Source organism: Maudiozyma barnettii (genome assembly GCF_903064755.1).
Source record: "Maudiozyma barnettii strain CLIB 1767 genome assembly, contig: KABA2_02, whole genome shotgun sequence".
NCBI lineage: Eukaryota > Fungi > Ascomycota > Saccharomycetes > Saccharomycetales > Saccharomycetaceae > Maudiozyma > Maudiozyma barnettii.
Window position 1 is genome coordinate 408,825 of NW_024545239.1, and position 13,596 is coordinate 422,420.

At 32.3% G+C, this 13,596-nt stretch overlaps 5 protein-coding genes across 5 annotated transcripts; 3 read left to right on the top strand and 2 right to left on the bottom strand.

Annotated features, from left to right (window-relative positions):
* Positions 1-4,434: 4,434 nt before the first annotated feature.
* On the top strand, positions 4,435-6,903 carry KABA2_02S04312 (RFX family transcription factor; the record flags this gene model as incomplete). Its single annotated transcript, XM_041548886.1, has 1 exon — positions 4,435-6,903. One exon carries the CDS (start codon positions 4,435-4,437, stop codon positions 6,901-6,903), a length of 2,469 nt encoding a protein of 822 aa, XP_041404820.1.
* A 257-nt stretch (positions 6,904-7,160) lies between these two features.
* LST8 (TOR complex subunit LST8) lies at positions 7,161-8,072 on the bottom strand (the record flags this gene model as incomplete). Its single annotated transcript, XM_041548887.1, has 1 exon — positions 7,161-8,072. The coding sequence occupies one exon, from the start codon at positions 8,070-8,072 to the stop codon at positions 7,161-7,163; it is 912 nt and encodes a 303-aa protein (XP_041404821.1).
* A 927-nt stretch (positions 8,073-8,999) lies between these two features.
* SIS1 (type II HSP40 co-chaperone SIS1) lies at positions 9,000-10,112 on the top strand (the record flags this gene model as incomplete). The annotated part of the gene is made up of 1 exon (XM_041548888.1): positions 9,000-10,112. The coding sequence occupies one exon, from the start codon at positions 9,000-9,002 to the stop codon at positions 10,110-10,112; it is 1,113 nt and encodes a 370-aa protein (XP_041404822.1).
* A 222-nt stretch (positions 10,113-10,334) lies between these two features.
* PYP1 (putative phosphoric monoester hydrolase) lies at positions 10,335-11,060 on the bottom strand (the record flags this gene model as incomplete). The annotated part of the gene is made up of 1 exon (XM_041548889.1): positions 10,335-11,060. One exon carries the CDS (start codon positions 11,058-11,060, stop codon positions 10,335-10,337), a length of 726 nt encoding a protein of 241 aa, XP_041404823.1.
* A 956-nt stretch (positions 11,061-12,016) lies between these two features.
* Positions 12,017-13,495, top strand: KABA2_02S04400 (uncharacterized protein; the record flags this gene model as incomplete). The annotated part of the gene is made up of 1 exon (XM_041548890.1): positions 12,017-13,495. The coding sequence occupies one exon, from the start codon at positions 12,017-12,019 to the stop codon at positions 13,493-13,495; it is 1,479 nt and encodes a 492-aa protein (XP_041404824.1).
* Positions 13,496-13,596: the final 101 nt, after the last annotated feature.

A 13,596-nucleotide genomic window follows, 5' to 3' on the forward strand; every position in this document is an offset into this window, starting at 1 on the left:
ATAGAAATTATATACGTTACCAATAGTTTGATTATGTTATAAAACATTTATATGCCCAAAAGTAGGAAATTGAAAAATTAAAAATAGAAGAGAGAGAATGATAAGGTGACGAATGAGATTAGATCACGATAATGACGATAATAGATATAATCAAAAAAAAAATATATATCTACAATAGAAAGCTGGAAGACCAAAATATATTAGGTCCAACAAAAAAATTTCTGAACAATAGAAATCCGTCAAAATGACTTTAGTAACCATCTATATTTCTATTCTTCCACTATTGTATTATTTCAGGTTGAAAAAATTAGATAAGGAACAAACAATAGCTAGCCACTTTGATATTTTTAACAAATGAAACTTCTTTAATTTTTTTGTTTTTTTCCAAAAAGAAGAATTAAAAAAAATATAGGAGAATGAGGTCATCTTGACAATTATAATAGGATGCCTTTTTAGAAAAACCTTACTTCAACAACCTATTATATAAAACTTTAAACGATAAGCTATTTCTCTATAAGGACGCCTTGAAGTTGAGGTTAACAATACAATACCACGAGGAAAATTTAAGACCAGTAAAACCTTCTTTCTTCCAACATCAATAATTATTATTATTATTACTATTAACAATAACTTTTTAAGTTATTTTCTTAAAAAAATATCGAGTTGGTGTGGTAATAATCGATTTATGTCTTATTTCATGTAACCTTTTTTTTTTTTGACCTTGATATAACAAAAAAAACTGATTCTAAATTAATAAGCATATTTTAATTGGACTAAATAATTAATTAGAAACAACTCATAATAGTGGTGACATCAATGTATGCTATTAAATGAAAGGCGATAAACGTCATAATACATCGATATATTCGTTAAGAAATCAAATAGGAATGATAATACTAATATATAACCTTAATTATCTAGAAAATAGAAGTTTTAGGAAAAAACTACATCAAAACTATTAAATATCAATCAAAGAATCAACGGTATTATTACCTTGTTATTATTATTACTAATATTAAGATGTTTTATTAATATTTTGGGGTCTATCGATTGATACTACATCAGCAGAATAATGAACAAAAACAAAAAAATATCACTGTCCCATGTTCAAAGAGAACCCGTAAATCACGTATGTAGTGTATATCATTTATATACAAAATACTCTCAATTTTATTAAGAATATTTAAGTAACCGTTTCTTCAAAATCGTTTAAAAGTGTGACACCACGTGTCTTAAAATAAAGAAAATAAGGGAAAATATGAAGCTAAAAAAATATAGTGACATCTATGATATTTCGTTGAGTATATATATTTTATCACCAAAAATTATTTCCTAATAAATTTTCCTTTAATAAAAGACATATACCTAAACACAGTAATATTTGTTTATCGGTGGGCCCAAGAAACAAGAAGAATGAAGATTAAGAAGAATTCCCCTCCCCTTCCCATTTTTATTCTTTCTTCGAATTACAAATAATAAAAACATCAACCTAAGATGCAGTTAATTAAAATTAACATTTTTTTAAGAATATACTAAAAAAGAATAATGTAGTCCAAATATGGAAAGAGGGGAAGTTTTTTGTAGCAATTAATATAATCAAAGGATAAATTCGAGGAATTTCATGTAAATATTCTAAAACAGATCTATAAAATCTCTCTACTCTTATGGTCCGTGGAATTTTAATTAAAAAAAGAAAAAAAGGGTGTGAATACTACTCATATAAAGTTTGAGCTGCATTAACGTAGTAAAAAATTCTCCTCTTATCTCAATTTCTTGTAGTAATATTCTACCAAGCATCATTTATTACACGATCTTTTAAAATCATTCAACGATAACAAGATACATATTATAAAACTCCGTATATTCATCTACAAAGAAATCAAAGAAAAGAGTGAAAATTAGATAACAGGAGAATGTTTCAATAAAAACAATGACAACAAAAGATAACAACAGCTCTCAAAATGGTATCAATCTGACTAAATGTGGAAAGTGTCTTAAACTTTTACTTTCCAATAGGTTTATTGCTTATTGTATATTGTTTATTTTATTTGTATTTGTATTTTGTAGTGAGCATAAATTGATCTGCTTGAGATGCCTACATCTAGAGGCCTTTCCCTTCTGTTTTCTTATGTCACCAGCATTGAATCATATACAAAACAATGCGGTACTTTTCACACAAAAAAACACATACTCTACAGAGTTGTTGTGAACGGAATAACCTAATACCTCACATAATATTTACTATTATTCTTTCCCTTCAGGGGTCTCTATCAATTTAGTAATATTTCTCTCCAAAAATAACGAAGAAGATCAACGTACGGAGAAATTACCAAAAATGTTTTTAAGACCATATTGTACTAACATCTTAGTTCTGGAGAGTCAAATTGAAACTGTAATAATAAGCATAACAATAGCAAATGTATAAATTGATATTCTCATGAGAAAGAAAAGCAAGGTATTTACAGATGAAGCTGTATGAGCTTTTCATTTAACTCCAATAGCAATAGAATGCCTATATTATCATTCCCATACAGATTCAGTAATCTGGAAAAGAATTGAAACTTTGTACTCAAAAAACTTTACAGAAACTTAATGAGTTCGTTTCTTCTTTGCCCTCCTTTTCTTTCTTGTCGTGTAATGATTTACTCCCTGTATATCTCCTTCTTGTCTTGGTCTTACCTAGATTTATTATGAGTTACTTTTGGTTTTAGTTTTGACTTCTCTAGATTTTCCCTTAATACTATTTTCAAAGAAAGCCGTGGACAAAGAAGCGGGCGTTGCCACATCAAATGATTTAAGTGTAGATGCGGGAAAAAGAAAAAGAAAATGAAGAAGAAGGAGATTCGGCATAATTTTTGTAAATACCGAAACATCACCATCATCAACCTTATCGACATCATCGGTTGAATCATCTGATTGAAAAATAACTCTCCTGAAATTTTTTATTATTGAAGATTGAGCAGCCGACAAATGCAGCTTCTTTCCCCACACTTGTACATATTATACTCAGAAATTGAACGAAATGGCCATAGAAACTGTAATTGAGAATTGTACCCATTATTACTGCTAGTAGAGTACATCAATACGGAGAATAGAGAGATAAGGATGAAATGTGAAAAGTGGCTTAATATTTCAGCGAGAGAAATAATATTTTCTATTTTTTATTATAGATTCTCCTGTTTTCAATATTTGCTCTTCTTGTTGGTAAGAAAAACAAACAAAATATGATAATAGTAACAATAAAAATGACAAGAGTCGGTATTTACTGCTATTGTTGTTCTTTATAATTCACATAACCACGAACTGTTCATAATACAAAACTAAACGGAACTTTCGCTTGAAAGAAATAATAAAAATAAACATTTTCTTTGTATTATCTGCAGATATTCGTTATTTTCACTCTTGAATACAATAGCAAGAAAGAGAGGAGGCCCTTAACGATATTCATCATGATGTTACGTAACCAACTTCTCAACAAACTAGACTAGGCACATATTTATGCCTTAACAATCAAACTTTTTATTTCTTTCTTTTTAATATTATTATTGCTATGAAGTTCCCTACGATTCTCACGATAAACAATATTATCTAAAGAGAAAACTTGATTGTTCTTCAGTGTTTTTTCCAGGACATCTCAATGCTTTTTCACCACAGGTAAAAATCGCTCCTGTTTCCATAGTTCACATCTTGTCATGGTGCCCACTATTAAAATAGACAGAACCAAAAAAAGAATACGCGGAAGAATTGAAGAATATACATAAATATCTTAAACCATCTGCTATTTCACTTATTTCTTGTCCTTTTTGGTGTAAGATACAATACTTACAAGGGGAAAGAATCACATGTACAAAATAACAACTAACAACGTCTAGCTCTTAATTGCTTCGGGCTTTCTTTTTTTATTTTTTATTTTTGCCTCGACCTGGTGATATATTCTGTCTAGTTTTCTTTTGTTTTAAGTTATCTCTATTTTTTTAGGATCACCTTTTCGAGTCTTCAAGTCGATGTTGATGGAGGTATAATGATCATGATGTGCCATTAAGACTCCTTACTTTTTTTTTAATATAAATACAAAGAAAGTTCTTCGAAAACTTCAAAAGATGATTATTGATGTGTATCCATTACCCAATTACGATTAGGTATATGTGTATTACTTTCTTATAATATTTTCCTTGGTTTTATATATATATATTTTTAAAATAAATATTAATATTATTATTTTCCTAATCTATAGAACTAATTACCAAAAAATATTTTATTTGCACAACATACGAATCCTGTTTTGATCTTTTCCTCCTCTATCAATTAATATCTCAGATATATATATTTTTAAAATTATAATAGAACTCACCAACTGAATTGACTGTTACTTAAAGAGGCATTTTTAAAACAGAAAAATAACACACTAGATTAAAGAATAAATATAATAATCTAATGATAAGTCCCTTACATCCACAAACTTTTATTAAAATGGAACCTACCCCGACTACAGTGAAGGGTTTAGGTTTGTCCAATAACAAAGGTCCCTCGCCAATTTTTCAATATGGTAGCCAGAGAACACTATCCAATGGTCCATTATTTAATAATAATAACAACAACAATAATAATAATAATAACGTTAATAACAACGATTTTCAGTCCAATTTCTCAACGTCATCATCTTTAGTGACAAATACTGGTAGCCAATTCGGTTCTCCGCAATTTAACTCCTCAAGAAAAACAAGTAATAATATTCAAAATAATTTATTATCAACTAGTACAACTAGTAATAGTACTATAACGTATAATAATATTTCAAGACCAAATGTCACAAATTATATTTCACAACCAAAGATCACAGATCAATCATTCTCTGTATTGTCATTACCACAACCATACAGACTACCGGCACATGTAGAAGACAACAATAATAATATTGCTATTGCTGGTTCCAACAACTACTATCACTATTCTTCTAGTCCAACTTCAACTACACAAAACAATAATAAGCACAATGATATAAATATTTATCCTGTGGGGACTAAATTTCATGATTCAAATGGTAATATTCAAGATGGACAATATTCTAATGGATACTTGCCAACACAACAACAAGGTGTTCCTCAGGAAAATAAGCCAGCCTTTATAGCACAATACGGTGCAAGTCAACCATTCATTACTAGAAGTGCATATCCACCCTTATGGATGAGGACCCAAACTAATGACGTACTTTCAGGACCTACATATAATACCTTTAGAAAAAGCGACATCAATGATATAAATATAAAACCTAAGTCACCCTCCATTTCAAGTCCACCAGGTTATAATGGTAATGGTACCCAATCGCAGGCTCAATATGGAATTGACCATAACAATGGTATATTTATGAGAAGGAACACTCAGGAACAAATTGCTAAATCAATTGCAGAAAAAAATATTCAAGTACCAATTGATGAATATGCTAATAATGTAAGAAAAGCCGAATTAGCTGTTCTCGAGATGAATGATCATACTCATAGTAAATCTGCTATTCAAAGAGCTGAACAAAATAGAGAAAGAGAAAAACATGTCTATGCATTATTATGGTTAATGAAAAATTGTAAAGCTGAAACAAACTCCTATGTTCCTCGTAGTAGAATATTTTCACAATATGCAGCCTCCTGTGCTAAATCAACATTGAAACCATTATCACAGGCTACATTAGGTAAATTGATAAGAACCATTTTACCAGATATCACTACAAGAAGGTTAGGTATGCGAGGTCAGTCCAAGTATCATTATTGTAATTTAGCATTACTATCTGAAAGTGAAGTTTCATCTCGTTCAAGTTCAAACGTCGAAGGTATTATGAGTGACAACTCTAGTACACATACTAATATTTCTACTATTGCTCCAGATTCTAAAAATAATAACAATAAAGATAGATCTTGCCATGATTCTAATGATTCAAAGACTAATCCTAGCGTAGCTGCATTATTTAATGAAATCTTCAAATGTAATGAGTTACCCTTTAATAGTTCTTTACAATTACCACCAATCCCACTAGACGAAATTTCTTCAAAGATTGATTCTGATATTGCATCGTCATTGGAATCACTTTATCATGTCCATTGCTTGTCCATTTATGAAAATATTCTTTTCATGAAATTCGATGAATTACCAAATTGTTTAAACTTATCCAGTAATGGGTCTTTATCACCTCAAATGTTTAATCTATTGATCTCATCTGAATTATACAATTGGGTTTATGAATGTGACTTAAAGACTCATGCTGTTATCATCCAAGAACTTGCCAAGAAATTAATCAATGAGGATACAATTATAGAGACTACAGTAGAACAATTAAAAGTTTTCAATCAATCATATAAGGATGTTGTTGCTAGAGCCTCCTTAGATTTACCAATTCCAATGGTTGAGAATAAAGTGTCAGTGGCTAATAAATTTTCTTTAATAGTAAAAGAACTTGTCAAGTTATTAAATTATTCTAATGCCTTCATGGAAAATTTCCCAAGTTATAAGAATGGTATGGTTAACGACTGGCAAAAGTTAGTGACTCGAGAAAATTTTACTGATTTGCCATTAAATGACAAAGGTGTAAAAAATGAGGAAGATCCCAAACCTTTGAGCTCTTCTGTCAAGACAAGAATATGTGAAGACATTTCTATATTTTTAGAGTCTACAGAGACTAAAGAATTACAATTGAAGAATTTAATTGAAAAATTTTGTAAGTTTATTACTTATAAAGGAAGCTCAACAGCACATAGTATTGCGAACTATTATTTACAATTTTTTGGTGGATTGGTTGGTGAATTAAGTCTAAAAGCATCTGACAACTTACGTTGTTGGTTGTATTTCAATAATATCATATACCAATTGATCGCATATAGTGAAGATTTCAGAAACTTAATTAATATGGTCAAATAAAATTGATAGAAATATACATATATACACAAACATTAATAATTTATATAATTTTATAAAACAAAAAGTGCTTTTTTAGCTTGAGAATGTTATGTTTTACATTCTATAATACTTTTCGAACAAAACAGATATGATAAGGTAAAAAAAAGAAATTTGGAATATTTGAGTCTGTGTTTGTCTATATATATGTATATAAATATATAAAATTAAAAATGCATGCATATAAATAATATAGGGGGGGTAGGAAGTGGAATGAGATATTAAACATCATTTAATGCTACACATACGGTACCTTTATGATGCCCGCCATATTGTCTTACGATTTCTCTTGTTGAAAGATCCCATAACCTAACATAATGATCTGATGAAGCAGTCACCAAGTATGCACTATCTGCACTGAATGCACAATCCCAAACCCATCGTTGATGCTCATCCAAAGTAGATTCCAATTTATAATTATCTTCCACAGACCATACTCTAGCAGTCTTATCAGCAGAACAGGTTGCCAAATGTTTCACATCTGAAGATAATAGTATTCTAGTGATATAATTTGAATGAGCTTTAAATTTAGTGACGGGTTTTAAATTTGAAGCATCTGTATGATTTGGCATATTCCAAACAAAACAATTCCCTTTACTATTGGCGGCTACCAAAGTTGAACCATCACTTGCAATCGATAATGATTGTAATGGAGTATTATCTTCCGGAGTTAATTGGTGAGTACATTGATTTTCACCGAGATCCCATATTCTAATATTTCCATCTCTATCACAAGATATCAATTCTCCTTGATTAGGATGTATTACAACTTCATTAACTGGTGCGTTATGTTTATAGTTTCTTGGTACTGATGGCGATCTGACATCCCATACTTTTATTGTACCGTCTTCACTAGATGATACCATCCATTTATTATCTTGTTGAAATGCGACAGAAGTGACATTACCTTTATGACCTTCAAATGATGCTACAGGGTTTGGATTAGTAGTCTTAATATCATAAAGTCTAATATTCTGATGACCTGCAGCGGCCAAAAGTTTCTTATCGTTTGTAATTTGTAATCTATTCACTTGAGAATCTGAATGTTGAATTGTACGTGAACAGACTCCCGTAAGAGCTTCCCAAAATCTAATGGTATGATCGTAACCTGCCGACACCAATATAACTGACATGTCGTCTATATATATATACACAGAGAGAGAGGGAGAAAGGCTGGACGAAATACACCTATTTGCAATGAGCTGATATATATATATCTAAATGTTCGTTATTGTTATTGAAATAGTCAACCAAAATATTACCAAACTATGTACGTAGGAGGTACTGCTTCTACTTATTGAAATAGGCATACAAATAGCAAAAAAATCGGGAAGACCGTTACCCGGGCTGCACGTGACCACCGGGCAACCCATCAATCACACCCATTTAACTTATAATAACAGAATCGGTGAAGTGAAGTGAAGTGAAGACCCAAGACGCTTCCCCCCTGTACTTGAAGTGATTAAGAAGTTACAGCTACTACCACCTCCACCTCCACCGTCCATAACTCTCAGACGCTCTCCCTACAATCACAGTTATATATATACAGTTACATGCAGTTGTCTGTCTATCCATATGAGAACGGTGCTGGCGACAGTAATTGCAACGATATCAACCAATAGGAAACGGGAACAATCGAATAGTCGAATGAATTAATAAATTCCTATTAGAGACACTTTCTCCCATTAGCCGCGCATGTTCCCACCTCATGCAATTTTTATTCTCAGAAACAGCCGCACAAAAATACACCTCTGGTCACATGACGAGCTTATTCTAGAAAATTCTAGAAAGAAAACGAAGCGAAGCGGAATGTCTCAATTTTCAATTAATTAGAGGAAAGATGCCATGACAGGGGTGAAGCGAAGCAATATAATTCATATATATATAAGGGAACACAGGGAGAAGAAGAAGAAGAAGAGGAAGTAGAAGAAGAAGAAAGTATTTTAGCATCAATTTCAATTCTCGATTACCAAATCATTTCTATTTATTTACAATTATATCCATAGGATACTGAAAAATAAAAAAACAACAGAAACCCTGTTAGAATTATTCCAAAGACAATGGTTAAAGAGACTAAATTATACGATTTATTAGGTGTTGCACCTTCAGCTAATGATTCAGAAATTAAAAAGGGTTACAGAAAAGCTGCTTTAAAATACCATCCAGATAAACCTACTGGTGACACTGAAAAATTTAAAGAAATCTCAGAAGCATTTGAGATTTTAAGTGATAAGGATAAAAGAGAAGTTTATGATCAATATGGTTTAGAGGCCGCAAGATCTGGTGGTCCTCAATTCGGCGGTGCTGGCGGTGCCGGTGGTTTCCCAGGTGGTGCCGGTGGATTCTCAAGTGGTGGATTCCCAGGTGCCGGTGGTGCTCACTCATTCTCTAACGAGGATGCATTCAATATATTTTCACAATTCTTTGGCGGTAGTGCCGGTGGTGATGATGCTGGATTTTCTTTCTCTTCTGGTGGTATGCCAGGAGGAGGAGGTCATCGTTCTCAATTCGGCGGTATGCCAAGCGGTATGGGTGGTATGCCAGGTGGTATGGGAGGAATGCCAGGTGGTATGGGCGGTATGCCAGGTGGTATGGGCGGTATGCCAGGTGGATTCAGATCAGGATCGGGTTCTCCTCCAGCAGGTCCCGAAGAAACCGTCCAAGTCAATTTACCTGTATCGTTAGAAGATTTGTTTGAAGGTAAGAAAAAATCCTTTAAGATTGGTAGAAAGGGTCCAAATGGTACTGCTGAAAAGACACAGATTGATATTCAATTAAAACCGGGTTGGAAAGCTGGTACTAAAATTACATACAAGGGTCAAGGTGATTATAACCCACAGACTCATGGCAGAAAGACTTTACAATTTGTCTTACAAGAAAAAGATAATGCAATCTTTAAACGTGATGGAGATAATTTGGTTTATACTGTGCCGTTAACCTTTAAAGAATCTTTATTAGGTTTTCAAAAGACCGCTCAAACTATTGATGGAAGAACATTACCATTAAATAGATCACAACCAATTCAACCAACAGAAAACTCCGTATATCCAGGACAAGGTATGCCAATTGCAAAACAACCTGGACAAAGAGGTGATTTGATCGTTAAATATAAAATCGATTATCCAATCTCATTGAATGATGCACAAAGAAACGCAATTGCACAAAACTTTTAGTGCACATATAATAAAATAATACTTTTAATATTACATACTTCCATAGATATAAACTCCATAAATACACAGGCCCCATAAATATACAGACTCCACATATAAATAAATAATAATAATAATAATAATAATAATAATAATTGAAAAGAAATGTTTTTTTATTTATTTTTCATCATCTATAAAAAATATATATGTATATGTATGTATATACTTTATCTATTTAATTATTTAATTTTCCATTAATTCAGTAACAGTCTTAGTACCAGCTAGTACTTCTTGCATGTTAGCCAAGATATCCTTGAAGGAATCGAATTCATGGAATGGAACATTTTGTCTCTTACAGAAAGTGACTAAATCTTTACCACGTTTAGCAAATAATAGATCACATTCTTTAGCGGCACTTAAATCAGAGATACCATCACCACAATAGAAATAAGTAGGTCTAGATTCACCGGCAGGTTGTTTAGCTTCAAATTCTTTCTTATAGATATCAATGGTTCTGGATTTATCATGACCGTGGCCACTTTCATCTCTGTAAACAACAGTCATCTTTTCATTGGAATCTAAATCAACTGCATTGGCCACAATGTCAATCTTCTCCACAGCATCAGCACCTAACAATTTGGTCAATAGAGCCTTAATGATTGGTGCCATACCACTAGAAACAACAACAATTGGAACATTATTAGCTTGAGCCCATTCAAAAGTTTCTTTGAAACCAGGATCCAATTCAATATTCTTCTTTAGAATATCTAAAGATTCTGGCATTGGAGTCTTAACAGAATCGATCATACGAGTGAAACCATCTCTGAAAGTAGTGGTACCATCAAGGACACCTTCGAAGATTTTACCTCTAGCTTCTTTACCAAAACCATAGTTATCGGTTAGATAATCATTAGAATCTTGTAATGTGACAGTACCGTCGAAATCAGTGAAAATAACAGCTTTAACCATGATGTATATCTATATAGATGAGATTGATGGGGACTTATGGGGGTTTTATAGAGTGTCAACAATATACTACTTATACCTTTCTAATGGTAAGTAAAGTATATTTAAAGAGTTCCCTCCTGTCCCAGATTTTACAAAATTTCCAGTTTTGTTCTATATTTTCGGTTCTTGCCTACAACGTAGAGAGAGTTATTCAGTTGCAATCAGGGCTTGCCGTTACAAGTGACAGAAAACCAAAGGTTTGGAAAGTAGGGCTTTATTTTCTAGAACATATTCCTCTCTCTTCATCAATTCACATAGCAACAACCCCCGTAATTTTAAACACCAATTCCACTATCAACAACGACCTTAATGAAGATGAATATGCAAAAAGGGCTTACTAAACTGGAGGTATACCGTGGACATCTGACCAAGCATCAACATCAACATTTCTTCTTTATACCATCTTCGTTAATGGAGAACACTACTCCGCCAATTCAAATCATAAGTGGCTTATTTTTGTTTGTTTTGTTTGCTTCTCCGCAGAATTCTGTTCTATTAATAATCACAAGTTATCTAATGCAACTACCATATACATGTATACGCACATAAAATAAGTGATACGTAGCCTCTTCATCACTATCACCACTTTGCTCTAACTTAGTAGCCCTTGAACTTGCTGTTCTCAAGACTTATTAAGGACACATATTCCATATCCTGTCTTCTGGGTTAGCCGCTCTCTTAACAGATTTGGGGGCTGCTATGACCCTCGACATCCCCCGCCGCTCCTTCCCTTCAATACACAAATTTGTAGATATAAATAAATATTGTGAATAACGAGAGTTTTTATGGTTGCTATATAAAGAGAGGAAATAGCCGCTATGCAACAAGACATAACTATCCCTTAAACGTTCACAATTACAAAATAACAAGTAAACACACACAAACACACACACACATATATATATTTATAAATAGTCATGACTGGTCAGAATTTTAAAGTTGTTGTATTTTCAGGTGGTACCGCTACAAACTCTCTAACTCCGTGCTTCACTAATATTGCAAATATTCCAGGTTCAGAAGTCACTTATGTCTTACCAATTTCCGATAATGGTGGGTCTACCAGTGAGATCCTACGGATTCTCGGAGGTCCTGCCATTGGTGATATCAGATCAAGAATCATAAGAATAATGGAAGATGAACCGTTAAGTAAATTGTTTGGACATAGACTAGCCGATGATTCTTTGTTAGCAAAACAAGAATGGAATGACATTGTAGAGGGATCTCACTTCATTTGGAAAGAAGTCCCTGTTGAAGTGAAAGAAATGTGTAGAGCGTTTATTATTCATATACAAGCTGAATTGTTAAAGAAATCAAAAAATTCTTATAGTTTCCAATTTGAAAAGGCTTCTGTTGGGAATATGTTTATGACAGGTGCTCGTCTATTTTTAGGTTCGTTGGATGCGTCAATTGAATTGTTAATGAGGATTGGAAGATGTAACCCAAATACTTACGTTATTCCATGTATTAATTCCAATCATACACATCATATTTCGGCATTATTAACAAATGGAGATGTTATCACTGGTCAATCTCAAATTTCACATCCTTCTCCACTTCAAAACTTAAATAATACAAAGAATAGAGCTACAAAACAAGCCAAAAAGAATGATTTCTTACATATTATGAAAGAATCACAAACTGCGGTAGAGTTATTAAGAATGATGCCTTCTTCCTCATCTTCGTCTTCAAACGGAATAGTTGATAACTCAACAACCACTATCGGAACTCCTACTTCAATAAAACAGGAAGGGGAATTAGATTCAATGGTGGAGGCAGAAGAAGCAGAAGAACAAGAATTTGCTAATCCAGTTTATATTTTACCTGAATTGAAAAACTCACAATTACATTTTAATAAAGTTGACGATAATAATCATTTACCTGCACCAATTAAACGTATTCTCTATATTAATCCATATGGAGAGGAAATTAAACCAATGGGTAACTCTAGAGCCATTTCAAAATTGAAAAATGCTAATATGATTATCTATTCTATAGGATCCTTAATGACAAGTTTAATGCCAATTATAATCTTAGGAAATTTTGCAGATACTATTGCTATGACTAAGAATACTCATAAAATTCTTATCGTCAATAATGAATACGATAGAGAAACTTCTGGGATTATTGGTGAAGATTATATCAGAATAGTTATCGAGTCTATGGCTAATGCAATGGCAGATTACAGAGAGGCAAAAGGGTTATCAATCGACCCAACTACTATCAAATGGAATTCATTTATTACAGATATTATATATTTGAAGAGAGGTCAAATTCAAATGGATTGGGATTCTATTTCTGAAGTGCACAATATCAAATGTCATAAAATTGAAGCCGACCTTCTAGAGAACGAAACATTGCAACAAGTGCTAGAGACAATAAGTCAAACAAGTTTATAAGAAAATAACAACAACAACTACATACAGATATTATTAAATAAATTAATGTTTAAGTGATGCGAAATATATAGCTGAATTAATGTGGGAATTACCAAATTGGT